Here is a 15,237-nt window from a genome sequence, read left to right as displayed (position 1 = left end):
TCACGAAAGATATTAAAAAGATGAAGCGTATGAGGTAAACTCAATTTCATTTTTTTGTAGTTTTCTTTTATAAACTAAACTAGTGCTAAAACAAGAAAGAAAAAGATTTGATTGCAAGATCTAAAGATATACCTTCAAGCACTCACCTCCCCGGCAACGGCGCCAGAAAGAGCTTGATGTCTACTACACAACCTTCTTCTTATAGACGTTGTTGGGACTCCAAGTGCAGAGGTTTGTAGGACAGTAGCAAATTTCCCTCAAGTGGATGACCTAAGGTTTATCAATCCGTGGGAGGCGTAGGATGAAGATGGTCTCTCTCAAGCAACCCTGCAACCAAATAACAAAGAGTCTCTTGTGTCCCCAACACATCCAATACAATGGTAAATTGTATAGGTGCACTAGTTCGGCAAAGAGATGGTGATACAAGTGCAATATGGATGGTAGATATAGGTTTTTGTAATCTGAAAATATAAAAACAGCAAGGTAACAAGCGATAAAAGTGAGCGTAAACGGTATTGCAATGCGTTGAAACGAGGCCTAGGGTTCATACTTTCACTAGTGCAAGTTCTCTCAACAATAATAATATAATTGGATCATATAACTATCCCTCAACATGCAACAAAGAGTCACTCCAAAGTCACTAGTAGCGGAGAACAAACGAAGGGATTATGGTAGGGTACGAAACCACCTCAAAGTTATCCTTTCCAATCAATCCGTTGGGCTATTCCTATAAGTGTCACAAACAACCCTAGAGTTAGTACTAGATTAACACCTTAAGACCCAAATCAACCAAAACCCTAACGTCACCTAGATACTCCAATGTCACCTCAAGTATCCGTGGGTATGATTATACGATATGCATCACACAATCTCAGATTCATCTATTCAACCAACACATAGAACTTCAAAGAGTGCCCAAAGTTTCTACCGGAGAATCAAGACGAAAACATGTGCCAACCCCTATGCATAGGTTCATGGGCGGAACCCGCAAGTTGACCACCAAAACATACATCAAGTGAATCACGTGATATCCCATTGTCACCACAGATACGCACGGCAAGACATACATCAAGTGTTCTCAAATCATTAAAGACTCAATCCGATAAGATTACTTCAAAGGGAAAACTCAATTCATTACAAGAGAGTAGAGGGGGAGAAGAAACATAAGATCCAACTATAATAGCAAAGCTCATGATACATCAAGATCGTGCCAAATCAAGAACACGAGAGAGAGAGAGAGATCAAACACATAGCTACTGGTACATACCCTCAGCCCCGAGGGTGAACTACTCCCTCCTCGTCATGGAGAGTGCCGGGATGATGAAGATGGCCACCGGTGAGGGTTCCCCCCTCTGGCAGGGTGCCGGAACATGGTCCCGATTGGGTTTTGGTGGCTACAGAGGCTTGCGGCGGCGGAACTCCCGATCTATTCTGTTCTTCGGAAGTTTTAGGGTACGTGGGTATATATGGGTGAAAGAAGTACGTCAGGGGAGCCACGAGGGGCCCATGAGGGTGGAGGGCGCGCCCTAGGGGGTAGGCGCGCCCCCTGCCTCGTGGCTCCCTCGTCTCTTTCCTGACGTGCACTCCAAGTTTTTCCGGTAGCTTTCCTTACAAATATAACTTCTCTAGTTGGTTTCATTCCGTTTCGACTCTGTTTGATACCCTTTTCTTCGAAACACTGAAATAGGCAAAAAACAACAATTCTGGGCTGGGCCTCCGGTTAATAGGTTAGTCCCAAAAATAATATAAAAGTGGATAATAAAGTCCAATATTGTCCAAAACAGTAGATAATATAGCATGGAGCAATCAAAAATTATAGATACGTTGGAGACGTATCAACCACCACCACCACACCGTCGTGTTGGTTCAGATCTCATCTACCTCCTCTCTCTCGCTTGCTGGATCAAGAAGGAGAGGACGCCGCCGAGCCGCACGTGTGCTAAACTCAGAGGTGTTGTTCGTTCGGCACTTGATCGGGAGTTCGTGGACGGATCGTGATTGTATTCCGAAGACGTTCGACTACATCAACCGCATTTCTTAACGCTTCCGCTTAGCGATCTACAAGGGTATGTAGATGCAATCTCTCCTCTCGTAGTTGTTCATCTCCTAGATCGATCTTGGTGAGCGTAGGAAATTTTTTGTTTCCCATGCAACATTCCCCAACATCTTGAACACGTCCATTGGTGGCTCCTCCATTGGTGCGTGCGTCTGCTCCTTCTCCTCCTCCAACACCTGGTCATAGTGTCACCTCGCCTGAAGCATGATGAACCCGGACACTATCGGCTCCTCCAGCGACGCGGGTGCATGCTCCTACTCCATGGCGATCTCCACCATGGCCATGGGTCGCCCTCCTCCTCCTCTGAGCTCCTGTACCACATGGCATAGGACCGGGCCATCGCGACGGCGAACGAAAGACATGAATGTGAGGGGTGAACAGGTGGTTGAATGGTGTCTCAGATAGTGAGAAAAGGGCTTAGAGGGGTAGAGTTTTGGGGTGTGGCAGCCCGACTTAAATAGCTGGGATAGATGGAGCGACGGGTTGAATGTGGAGCGCAAAAGTAGGCTTCTCGGGCTCCGCCCCCCTGGTGAATGTCGGGACAACACGAAGAGAGATGGGTTATAGGTGAGTCCAGGGCATCGAAGTCCGACGTGGCAGACATACTGATTGGTGACGGTTTGTGAAATTTTGGATGTCCGGACCGGTCTGGACAAATTTGATGATCGTCGTTGGATGGCTAAAAATGTCTGGACGATCTAGTCAAAACATTTACAAGTGATTTGGTGATCTGCGTTGGAGTTGCCCTAAGAGCATTTTCAACACATGATGCAAAGTAGGGCTAGTGCCCAAGAACCATTTTCAAGCAGTTGGACCCAAAAACACTACTCCAACACATGCCCTATTCCTATATGATGATGCAAAAGAAAACGAGGCAGCCCCATATTGCCCCAAATGTTGTAAATATAAAGTAGTTGCCCGACTGCCGCAAAATAAAACAACCACCACGCCCAACCCAACCGCAGGGTAAAATTTCAACCCCACAATTGTTGCCTCTGCGCGGCGGTGCTACCTTCAATTCCGCCGGCACCGCCTTGCGTCGGATTCAAGCCCCCTGCCACCGTCGTGCCGCCCCGCGTCAGATCCATCTGTTGCATCAACTGTTTTGGCCGCCGCACCACCCCATTCAGTCTCTAGTGCATTGATCAATTCCGACAACCACAACCACTGTCGCACCACCCCTCCGGATCCATGCCCCTCGCAACCGCTGCACCACCCCATGCGCGATCCATCGACCGCATCGATTGAATCCATCTGCCGCATCGATTGAATCGACCACCGCTATTCGTAGGATTTATCGCCTCGCCGTTGTTCGCCGAATTCGTCTTCCCCACTGCTCTCCAAGGATGACGCCATCCCGCGAGCAACACGGGTTTCCGTGACGCTCGGCTCCGGCAGTTCGGCCGCTACGCCGCTGAAATCTCATGCGACGGGCGACGGACGTGGCTCAACACCTACGACACCCCGGAGCTCATCGCCCGCATGTACGCCCCCGTGGCTTGAAGGTTCCACCATACGAGGTCCGAGCTGAACGTCGTTGATGTTCCGAGTGTCAAAGGTGGAGTTCCTCGCTCTCGATGTGCAAAGGTGGAGAATGAAGACCGCCTAGTCGTGAAGCAACACATCGCCCATGCGAATGATGCGGTTCCTATGACGAGATTCGCCGAGGCCAATCCACACCTCGTGGAGGTGAAGCGCGAATTCTTTGCCAGGAGGAACGAGGATCTTAAGGAAAGGACGATCAAGAAAGAGGACGAGGCAGGTCCCTATGGGGTGATCAAGCTAGAGTCCGATGATTGATGTTGAGTCCGATGTTATTGAACTGGACAATCGGCAGTTTGAAAATGACGAAAATATGCAATCATGTTTATTTGGTGCCCTATTAGACGTCATCTGCTACGGCAGGAATTTTTTCTTGTGCCCTATTTTACATACCTGGCACGGTAGAACATTTGGTGCCCTAAATTCTCTCTATCATCCGATGGAGATGCTCTTATGGTGCGAATGAACCACCGTAGTCCCCGAGTAACGACTCCGCTCTCTCAGCTACATCACGTGAAAAATCTGGCGTTACACGATTTTGTTTGCGGGTTACTGACGTGACACGAGGTGGTGATGTACTACTCCTACCCCACTATCTCCACGCTACTCGCTTAAATCCAAATCAGAAGGCGCTAATCCGCAGTCAGTAGTAGTATAACGATCTTCATGTCCCTGTCCCAAACTGCGGCCAATCTCCAGCGCCGTCTCCTCTCCATCCCCTCGATCTGACGTCATCCTGCTCCGAGCTCTGAAACCCACTCACACACAACCTGAACCCTCTCCCCCTCCTCGCTATCACCGTGGTCAAATGGCACCCGCCGTCGTGAGGCGGGCCCACTTCTCGAGCTCCTGCCCGTCGGCCGGCCGGCGGCAGCTCGGCGGGAGGGCGGATCGGGTCTCGCTGGCTCCCCGCGAGGCCTCGCCGCCGCGCGTTTCATGGGGTAGGTGCCCTGGGCCAGAGCTTTCCATGCCGTGTAGATTGGTGGAGTCTCGTGTACGATAGTCTGGAGATCCCCTGTGGTCGCGGGCTGCAATCTTCAGAGATTCTTGGTGGTACTGACTTCTGTTCGATGGTTCTTGTCTCCAAGCAGAGCAGGGATCTGGGGTGCCCATCAGGGGACGAGTCTGGGCCAAGGCCGGTGGTTCGTTCCAGCAAGATCGCAGTGGGGTGGGCGCTGCGTCACCTTCTCCTCTGCAGGTGCCCTTCTGATGCAGTACTTGGCGAGTAGCAATATTAGTAATAGTACACTTTTGTTTCTAGCAGAATATTAGTAATAGTTCGCTTCTGTGGCTGCCTGCTTCATGTTTAACAGTTTCAGACTTGTATCTTGCAGGGTGTGGAGGAGGGCAGGGTTGATTTTCTCAAGATTCTCAAGAGTGCCAACTCCATTATTCCCCATGTAGTGCTGGGGAGCACCATTCTTGCGCTGCTGTACCCACCTTCGTTTACATGGTTCACAACCAGGTTGTCTTGCCATGCTTTCGCTGTTTGCTCTGATTTAGCTCTGTCTGCTTTCTCCCAAAGACCAGCTCAATTACGCTTTTTACACTAGTTTGAATTCACTGGGTACAGTGAACAGGGATATGACGAATTGACGATGGATAAATGTTCAATTGACTCAATTAAGTTAGAGAGATGGTACCTGTTGAGGTATTAGGAAAGCAAACACAAATTAAAGTACAGTTTGGGCGTGTTCATTGGGAACTCAACTGATACCATACTTGTGAAGGAACAAGGAAAACTACAATTTATCATCTGAAAGAGTGATTCTGAAATATTTAAACTTCAATCTAATAAATCAAATGACTCACCGGGTAAGGCCAGTCAAGGGACAGGGCTGCATTCCACAAGTACAACTGAAAACTCCAGGAACATGTAAACCCAACCATTCAGTAGCTCAAAACATATGCTGATAGCATGCTTGATGTAATACAATCATTGTTGTGCTAGTACTAAGGGCTACTTACATTTGTGTATGAGCGTGACTGTGTGCTAATAACCTGGCAGATACTACGCACCGGCATTGGGGTTCTTGATGTTTGCTGTAGGTGTCAATTCAAGCGTCAAGGACTTCATTGAAGCAATAAAAAGGCCAGGTGCTATCGCTGCTGGCTATATTGGACAGTTTATTGCCAAGCCTTTCTTTGGATTCCTATTTGGCACTCTTGCAGTTACAACTTTCAACCTTCCTACTGCTGTAGGTAGGAGATTTGAATTTACTATGTTTTAGCATGACTTCATAAGGGACATCGAAGGCAGCGTAGTGAAGTGAACCCTGACTTGGACTTGTTTCTAGGTGCTGGTATCATGTTGGTTTCATGTGTGAGCGGAGCACAACTGTCAAACTATGCGACGTTCCTGACCGATCCACATATGGCTCCCCTCAGCATTGTTATGACATCGTTGTCGACAGCTAGTGCGGTTTTTTTTACCCCAACTTTATCTTACTTGCTTATCGGCAAGAAATTACCTGTTGACGTTGTAGGAATGATGTCCAGCATTGTCCAAATAGTGGTTGCTCCAATTGCAGCTGGATTGCTTCTGAATAGGTACCCACTTAATTTCTCTGTCTGAAGTATGAGAGATAACTGTGCTAGATCTGACACAGTCTATGCTATGTGCCTTTTATCTTTTGCTGCCCACCTGGAGTAAATATCTAATGCGTCTAACTTAGTGTTTTTTATACTATGAAGATTTCTCCCAAGACTCTGTTCGGCTATCCAGCCATTTCTCCCTCCACTATCGGTGTTTGTGACTGCTTTATGTGTTGGCTCACCATTGGCTATAAATATCAAGGCTGTTTTGTCACCGTATGGACTATCCATTGTGTTTCTGCTTTTTGCATTCCATACAACATCTTTTGTAGCTGGGTATCATCTTGCTGGTACTTGGTTCCGCAAGTCAGCTGATGTGAAGGCCCTGCAAAGAACGATATCTTTTGAGACAGGTATGTTGTTTTTTGCAATTGGATTACGATTTGTTGTTTGCAGTTGCTTCTTGTCTTACCAATATTTCCTACAGGGATGCAAAGTAGCCTTCTTGCTCTTGCTTTAGCAAACAGGTTCTTCCCAGACCCTCTGGTGGGAGTGCCTCCAGCAGTATCAGTATGTGTACTCCTCCAAGGCCTCATCTGTTGCTTTTATATCCGCATTAAGCATGAACCGTTTTGATTATTCGCTTTTAAATGTAACTTAAGTGACTTGCATCTAAAGAGCAGCTATGGCGTTTTGTCTTAATCTCGTCATGGTATCACGGAGTAATATCTTTGTAGAAAATTAGAGTTACATGTGTTTCGAGGTGGCTTATTCAGACGAAGCACTTCCTAAATATTAGTTTAGTACCATATATGATGGACACTGCAATCACAGCATCATGACTTGTTTTCTGTGACCATCTGTTGCGCAGATATCAACTAGTAGGAGTTAATATTTCCTGCCCCTGTGTGTAGGTTGTGCTCATGTCCCTGATGGGGTTTGGTCTTGTCATGCTATGGTCCAAGAAAACACAAGTGTAGACCCCGCAAAACCACTGGGCTGGATATACTTCTCAACGAATTTTTCGATGGCGTTGACCAAATCGCCAAGAACAACCCGATCCTTGGTGGAAAGATGACGACTGCAGACCATAGACGGCCAGGGTGCCATGCCAAGTGAGACACCAGGGTCACCGTGACACGTCTGGATCCTTGTCACTCTCTTTTCCTTTGATCCTTGGTGGAAAGATGTCTGTGTAACATTGTAGGATTCATAGGGATAACCTCTCCCTAGTTGATTCTGACAGAAGATAGAAAGGGAGAAGAAACCGAAGTGCTGGTGGATTTATCATCTGATGATGGTATCCGTTTGCATTTCTTGTGACAAAAATGATAATATCCACTCGTGCTGCCTATGCAGCTGTTTTTATTTTCTTATTAATCGAGTTGCAAACTTGGATGATGATGATGATGATGATAGCAGTCTCGGAGTACATCTCATTTTGCTTCTAAGGCAGCTTGAAAATTATTAACCAGAAAAAGAAAGAAAATACAGGCCACTTTGTGGTACACGTACGGTTACAGTACAGTCGCACTGACTGATGGGTCCAGTTGTACAGAAGCTATCACGAGTTCTGTGAACGCCAAGCAAAGCGAAGCTCTTCCCACTTCATGGCGTCTCTCCGGCTCGTGGCAGCACTGGCGCCCTCGCCCCCGCCCCCATCTCGGCGGGAGCCGCGGAAACCTCCGCCGCCCGGGGCCCGCCTGGCGAGGGGCGTCGCCCTCGCGGCGGCCGCCGCCACCGTGGCCGCGGCTGCGGCCTCGCCGCCGGCGCTCGCGGCGCTGGCCGAGCCGGCGAACGCGCTGTCGCTGCCCACCTGGGCCGTCCACGTCTCCAGCGTCGCCGAGTGGTACGTACTACATGCTTCCTCTGCCACAGTCCACTGCTATCGAAGCTCCGAACTATTTCTGCTTCCTGCAAAGATCAAATCTCTGAGGAGGGGAATTGGACTTGCAGGGTGACGGCGATGGCGCTGGTCTGGGACTACGGGGAGCGCACGGGGTTGAAGGGCTGGAAGGGCCTCTCATGGGGGATGGTAAGTGCAAACTCCGATAGAGATATTTCTGGTGAAGAAGCCATATTCTGAAGGAATTTGCTGCGGATAATATCCCTATCTGAATGTGTGAAATGTTGCAAGATTTGCTTGCTATTAGGATGCTGACAGATTGTTGGTTCGCTTTACTCGATGATTTATTCGCCGCAAACTAAGCATATGCGTTTCTTCAGACACCCTCCTTATTGAACCGTGCGTGTCGAGTTGGCCATTGCAAGTAGCAAAGTTTTGCTGATGACAGTTCATGTGCTTGTTGACTAACACGCTTGCATTTCTGCCCAATAATAGGTTCCGCTTCTCGGCGGGGCGATGTGCGCGTGCACGTGGCATTTCTTCTACAATTCAGAGTCTCTCGAGGTAGGATATTTAACCTTCAGACAGAACAGTTGCATCCCCTTTGCTGATTGCTACCACTAGTTGCTTGATAGTATCATCTACCTGTCCCGAATTTTGTGGCTGTCTTCACTTGTCAACTGTCACCCTGAATATTTCCACTAACATAATCACAATGTACTTGATAATTAGCGGGCTAGACATTGCTAACTGCTTTCAGCAGCTATATCCTGAATTCTTTGTGCTTGTTAGTTTTGCTGAATGAGTATGCTATTTGTGCTTCAAAGAATTATTCTGCCCATGTTCCTTTTCCTTAGTTGTGATGTTTTGTGTCCGAATTCCACAGGTACTTGTGGCGCTTCAAGGTGCGCTTACAGTGATCGGTAACATAACAATGTGCATAGCTGCGTACCGCATCTACAAAGGGTCCCAAGAAAGCACTAACAGCAACAGTCCATAACCTGTGTATGCACTCTTTCTCGAACATCTGTCTGTCGGGTGGAAGCTTCAGCTTCTTTTTCCTTCTTACTAAGAGTTTTTCTTCTGTAGATTTGAATACCGTTCTTAATTTGTAAATCTGTCACACCTGATTCGAGAAAATGCAAATGATGGATGCAAAGAAGGTAGACAAAGAAAGTTACTCAGAGGGTCACCATAAAAAGGATTACTGACAGAACGAAAGAAACTTATTTTTGTCCATCTATAATTAAAATGTCAGTTCAAAAAAATCCACCCTGAAATTTGTGTAAGAAGAAACTTACTAAACTTCTCATATTTGAATGACATGCAAGCGTGCCTCGTCTGATACTGATCACTGAATGTTAGTACCTGATTCACATTCACCTTTGCATACTTTTATCCGTTGTTTAGAGATCGAATCGTTTCGATGTGAAATTCCTGCGAAACAAAGAGGCCCTTGAAGCACATTGCCCTACGCCTCGGTGGGACGATGCCCTCCCTCATGATGCTAATTTTGTAAATTTTGAGACAAAATAAACACTTCCTGGTACTTTGGTTCGTGCGTGTGTTCATGATGCACACATGCGCATTATTGCCAAACAACGGTGCACCAGGACAGGTTCATGCACGGCCGGCAATGGTCGCTGGTGCCTTGTCGACGGCGGGGAGAGGTCAAGCATCTAGCATGGGAATGAAACCTGCACTTGGGTGGACGCAGGAACCCGCACTCGACATGTGTCGCGCATTGGGAAGCTGCGGTGCAGCATCGGAGGGTGGGAGCAGCTTCAAGGCACTCGAGTCATTGCTGAAAGTGATAATACAGAGCCAACATCCATGTTTTTCAGCAAACCTTACGTGCCAATAAAACTGGGAAACTACAGCACATAATAAACTATAAAAACAGAACTTCTTGCGCTTCAAAACTCTGAACTTTTCAGCCTCGTTGTCGAGCTTGCTGCTTCCTTATCTTCTCTTTACTTTTTTTTCCTCCTTTGCTCTGCTGCCCTTCCATCCAGCAATTCCAAGCACCAACGGAGCCCACTCCCTGCGCCAGCTGAAAATATCAGCTGCAACTGGCAGCAGCTGGTTTGCTCCGCTGAGTTGCGTTCCTCATATACCTTGCCTATGCAATCCACTCTAAAAAAAGTCAACCATCGAGCTGGTTTAACAAGTACTACCTTCGTATTCAGTGTCATATTTTAACCATGATTTTAACTAATAAAAATTTAGTTATATATAATAAAAATAATATTATCGGGAACTATGTTCAAATACAAATTCAACGATATAATTTTAATGACATGCATTAATATTTTGTTGGTTAAATTTACGGTCAAAGTTTGGCACAAAATACGAAGGGAACCAATAAACTAGGACAGAGGTAGTAGGATCATAGGAAAACTTATATTACTCCCTCCATTCCCTTATACAAGGCCACAAACTCAAATTACAGGTACCTAGGTAAAATTTAATGACTACTTCCTCTGTTCCACAATACATGCCTTTCATTTATCAAAATATAAATGTATCTAGACATGTTTTAGTATATAGGTACATTCATTTTTTGACAAGTGGAAGTCAAGTACTTTGGAACGGAGGGAGTACTTTGCAAGCCAACTTTTCTTCTTGTTAATTGGGATCATTAATGTGCCCGCATGCATGTAAAGAAGGAATAAGAAGGAAGTAGCACATTGTTATTATGACTACATGCATGCAAGTATTAAATAAATTGCTAGTTCAAGAAAACATCATTAAATTTTGCCTCGGTTACTGTTAGGCTGGTCACAATGGACAAGAACATAAGCTAGTAACTTACACATTTCCCTAAACTATGTTACTACCTCCATAGTGGGTAGGAACGTCTGTAGTGTCATGCAACGATGTATTTATTAGATTATAGATTCATTGTTTCTTGGAGTGTGTGATGTTCCGGTAACTTAGGCTCCTCCCAATGCTCCATCTTGTACAGGTGCTAAGCCTTCCACGTAAGCAAAAAATCAAAAAATCTGATGTGGCAAGTTATTTAAGAGGAGAGAGATGAGTGTGGTGACCCCAGGAAGAACCAATGCTAAGCGCGTGAACCTAGGCAAAACATTTAAAGGAAGGGAGCCCACCAATACATGAAGAGCTTTAGTTGCTAAATCATTAAATAAAGCAAGCTTAGCAACCATAAGCTAAGCACCTATGCATTGGGAAGTATAGTTGCTAAGTTATTTAATGTGCTTAGCACCTCATCTAAGCACTCATGCATTGGCAGCAGCCTTAGCTAGTTACCACAAGCACCTCTCTCTTTATTAAATATGTGCCACATAAGCAAAGTTGTATTGGAGTGTGTGATATTACTCCTAAGTTCCTCCCCATTGTGACCAGCCTTAGTGGCATTGTATATATGCCAAATGTATTTTTCATACTGATCTTGTATAAGGGAATGGAGGGAGTATAAGAAAAAGCCGCGGCATTTCTTGTTTTGTAAATCGACCAGAGCAACACAACAACTCCTACAACTACGAGGTTTCTGCTACTCCCCCTAAAATTCATAGCCCGCTCCACTATCTCATCTACCTTGTTAAAATCCATATCGATACTAAAGGCCACTTTAATCGTACCCCATGCATAGCGTGCCATGGGACAACTAAAGAACATATGATCAATACTCTCTTTGGTGAGGTTACCTTGGTCCCTCAAGTTCCCTAAATGTATAGAATTGGTCCCTCAAATTTTTTTGATACACATTTGGTCCTTCAAGTCTCAAAACCGGATAAGTTTGGTTCAAAACCAGATTTTGAGCATGTTGACCGGGTTTGACTACATTGACTAGGTTTGACCAATGAACAATAAATTTTAAAAAGTAGCAATTTTTTCTAAAAAATCTGAAATTTTGTGGCAACCAAGATTCTTGGGTGCGCTAGGTGCGTGAAAAATTGTGTTGTGTCTCGACATTCGACGAGCTCATGGCAAAAAAAAATTTGGCTCACAAGAAGAAATGCCAAAAAATGTTTTTTGCTAGAGCTCCTCGAATGTTATTTGACCACACAAACTTACACGCACCTAGCACACCCAAGCTTATTGGTTTTCACAAAATTTCAGATTTGTTTGAATTTGTTTGCTATTTTTTTGAATTTACTGTTCATCGGTCAAACCTGGTCAACGTGCTCAAAATCTGGTTTTACATCAAACTTATCCGATTTTGAGACTTAAAGGACCAAATGTATACCAAAAAATCTTGAGGAACCAAGTCTATACTTTTAGGGAACTCGAAGGACCAAAAACATACTTTTCTCTAAAAAAAACCATGACATTTCTTGTTTTCCAGATCGACCAAAGCAACACAACAACTCCTACAAGAATGAGGTTTCTGCTACTCCCCCCCTAAAATTCATAGCCCGCCCCACTATCTCATCCACCTTATTAATATCCATATTGATACTAAAGGCCACTTTAATCGCACGCCATGCGCATGTGATGGGGCAACTAAAGAACATAAGGTCAATATTCTCTTTAGCGAGGTTACCTTGCAGTTATTTTAAGGGCCTTTGACGAGGTTATCGATATGGCTACCAAGTTCCATAGTCGGTTGTTCCTATTCAACGTGGCCACCTCGATCTTGATGCAATCCTCAATAGTCTTCTGGCGTCAATAACCCTCTTCGCCATCAGATATCTTGGCCTTCTGCTTTCGGTTTGTCAACTAAAGAGGATCGAATTCCAATACCTTGGGGCCAAGGTTGTCGCGAAGATTCCGCCCTAGTAGGGGGAGGGGAATCACCACAGCCGGTCGAACATGTATTGTGAAATCAGTGCTTATGTCGTAGGTGGTGTATCCCCTCACCCATCTAATTGTTCCCCCATCTAATTAACAAGGTGGAGCCTGCTTTTCTTTGGGCGGCGACAGATTATGCCTTCGGGGCAAAGTGCAAAGTTAATTGGGAGATGGTTTGCCACCCCACTCATTTAGGGGGTTTGGGGATTCCACATATGGAGAAGTTTGCCCGTACTCTCAGGCTGGGGCTCAAATGGGAGGATCCGGGTCGGATGTGGGTTGGTACGGGGAATCCGTGCGATGAGATAGACATGGACCCTTTATGCCTCCACCACCATTGACATTGGAAATGGTGGCAAGGTACCTTTCTGGGACTCTCTGTGGCTGCAAGGGAGGAAGCCCAAGGACATTGCATCCCTCATTTTTTTTGCCGCCTCCAAGGGGAAGAAATGGACGGTGAGGGAGGCTTTTCAGGATGATGCATGGATTGGTAAGATTGACACATCTCATGGTATGTTGACCTCTGGACCCTTTTTAGTCATGTCCAGTCACATGAGGAGATTGAGGATGATGACATCACATGGAGATTGTCAGCGAACAGAGAGTACTTGGCGTCGTCCGCCTACAAGGCACAATTCATGGGAGCTATGCTAACCACAGTGAGCAAGATGTTTGGAAGGTCATCCCCCAAGGTTAAGTTCTTTGTGTGGCTTGCTATTCATAATAGGGTCTGGACTCTCGACTGCCTGGAGAAGAGAGGTTAGACTAATTGTGGGGTATGCACCTTGTGTAAGAGAGCTAATGAGACTGTGGTCCACCTATTCTTCAAGTGCCGATACACTAAGAGAGTTTGGAGAATGATCAAGGACTGGCTCAGCTTGGAGATGTTGGAGACCTCTAGTTGGGTGAATCACCGGTCTGTTTGAGCTTGGTGGACTGCCATGTCGGGTCCCAACACCACGAACCGGAAGCCAATGGCATCCCGCACTATGCTAGTGAGATGGGTCTTATGGAATGGGAGAAATGCACGGGTCCTCCAAAAGAAATCTACACCATCATACCACATCTTGAAGCTCATGCAAGACGAGGCTAAGCATTTGACCACCGCCTTGGCTAAGCATTTGGATACAATAATGGCGCGAATTGTCTTGTAGATCTCCTTTCTGATACGCTCATCGAGCGATAACTCTCTAACACCTTCTTCTTAGTTGATGAATGGGGCAAAGCTTTTGCCTCTCCTTCAAATAAAATATAAAATAATACTCTCTTTCTCATTATAAAACACACACTTGCTACTCTCCCTCCAACCTATTTCAGCAAAGGAGAATGCTTTTTCCTAACAACCAACGGCCAAAAACCTTGAATTGAATGGGAGGGGATTCATAGCACGCGGGGGCAGGGGCACGCAGCCCCATTTTCTTTTGGCTTTCGATTCAAAACCTTTCATACCTTTTGAACCAAAAGTCCCAATTCGTTTGCATATCCGTGTTTCTGGTGACGTGGGTTTTCAAATGAGATCCATTTTGAATATGTTTTAGCCACTTTTTAAAACTTCCTTAAGTTTTAACTTCTCTAACTTGGTACGAGCAACCGACAAAATCGTAAATTTTAGAACCCGCGTCCAGCAAACTTGTAAGTTCAGAAACTAAAACTTAAAACTTGTTGCCCTCGTGCGGGATCCAACAACTTTGTGGATCGTGAGGCTAATCAGACAGCAGGCACGGTTGGGCATGTACATGCCGCTGTGAGTTTCTGGATTTCGAACCGGACTTTAATAAAACAAAGGTTCTTATAAGGGCGTATAACTTGGGCTGTTTTCAGAGCCGAATACAAAAATTCAACGGAAGTGGTACCGGATCTATCCGATAACCACACACATGCATCACTATCTTAAGACAATTCAAAGTCCACAAACAAATTCATGCCCCTGGTTGCTCTGTGTGAGCCATGAGTGCATCTTTTGGCAAAGCAAAGCGTTTTTCCTTGGCTTTCTCTCTCGAAAGAAAGATTCTCTCCTCCATCCATGATGGTCCGTAATGGGGATGGAGGGCTGCTAATGAAGTGCAAGGTCCTTGGGTGGCAGTGAAACGGGTGCTATTGGGGGGGGGGGGGGGGGGGGGGGGGGGAGTGCAGCGCATCATGGAGAGCAGAAAAGGCGCGCAAAGGGTATCATTTTAGCCCAGAAACTGCACGAGCAGGAAAAAGATGATACGCTCGAAAGCCTTTTTGACTTGGTATACATCCATCCATCGAGTGCCAGGAAAAAACGCTCAAGCCTCGTGCGTGCAGAAACGTTCGCTCAAGGATCAATGATACTCCGCACAACAGTTAGCAGCCATCTGCTTTTGCTGTAAGGGCGTGATGCCTTCTTAGTCAACTGTTGAAGAAGCCTAGCGCCACGACGATTAATTAGAGGCGGCATGAGAATTCAACCAACCGGCCTCTTGTAGCTTTGTCATTATCCTGCTGAAATGATTCCCTTCTTTTGTCCTCCAAGCTC

At 45.9% G+C, this 15,237-nt stretch overlaps 2 protein-coding genes across 2 annotated transcripts; both read left to right on the top strand.

Moving 5' to 3' along the window:
* The first annotated feature begins 4,226 nt into the window (after positions 1-4,226).
* Positions 4,227-7,537, top strand: LOC147972291 (putative sodium/metabolite cotransporter BASS5, chloroplastic). The gene is made up of 8 exons (XM_087521379.1): positions 4,227-4,539; positions 4,690-4,796; positions 4,933-5,063; positions 5,607-5,800; positions 5,896-6,148; positions 6,293-6,546; positions 6,621-6,703; positions 7,048-7,537. The coding sequence occupies exons 1-8, from the start codon at positions 4,407-4,409 to the stop codon at positions 7,111-7,113; spliced, it is 1,221 nt and encodes a 406-aa protein (XP_087377505.1). The 5' UTR covers positions 4,227-4,406; the 3' UTR covers positions 7,114-7,537.
* Positions 7,538-7,593: 56 nt separating this feature from the next.
* Positions 7,594-9,141, top strand: LOC125527874 (YCF49-like protein). Its single transcript, XM_048692377.2, has 4 exons — positions 7,594-7,982; positions 8,090-8,168; positions 8,475-8,543; positions 8,866-9,141. Exons 1-4 carry the CDS (start codon positions 7,744-7,746, stop codon positions 8,977-8,979), a joined length of 501 nt encoding a protein of 166 aa, XP_048548334.2. The 5' UTR covers positions 7,594-7,743; the 3' UTR covers positions 8,980-9,141.
* Positions 9,142-15,237: the final 6,096 nt, after the last annotated feature.

Source organism: Triticum urartu, chromosome 5A, assembly GCF_056163025.1.
Source record: "Triticum urartu cultivar PI428250 chromosome 5A, HENAU_Tu73, whole genome shotgun sequence".
Lineage (NCBI taxonomy): Eukaryota > Viridiplantae > Streptophyta > Magnoliopsida > Poales > Poaceae > Triticum > Triticum urartu.
Note: the sequence above shows the minus strand (reverse complement) of the source record. Positions and strands in the feature narration are given on the sequence as shown.

Bases quoted from the DNA above. Each gene is read 5' to 3' on its own strand.
- LOC147972291 (XM_087521379.1), top strand. From the start codon at position 4,407: ATGGCACCCGCCGTCGTGAGGCGGGCCCACTTCTCGAGCTCCTGCCCG. The intron at 4,797-4,932 runs GTGCCCTTCTGA...TGTATCTTGCAG, and splicing joins CGTCACCTTCTCCTCTGCAG to GGTGTGGAGGAGGGCAGGGT. The intron at 5,801-5,895 runs GTAGGAGATTTG...ACTTGTTTCTAG, and splicing joins CAACCTTCCTACTGCTGTAG to GTGCTGGTATCATGTTGGTT.
- LOC125527874 (XM_048692377.2), top strand. From the start codon at position 7,744: ATGGCGTCTCTCCGGCTCGTGGCAGCACTGGCGCCCTCGCCCCCGCCC. The intron at 7,983-8,089 runs GTACGTACTACA...TTGGACTTGCAG, and splicing joins GTCTCCAGCGTCGCCGAGTG to GGTGACGGCGATGGCGCTGG. The intron at 8,169-8,474 runs GTAAGTGCAAAC...GCCCAATAATAG, and splicing joins AGGGCCTCTCATGGGGGATG to GTTCCGCTTCTCGGCGGGGC.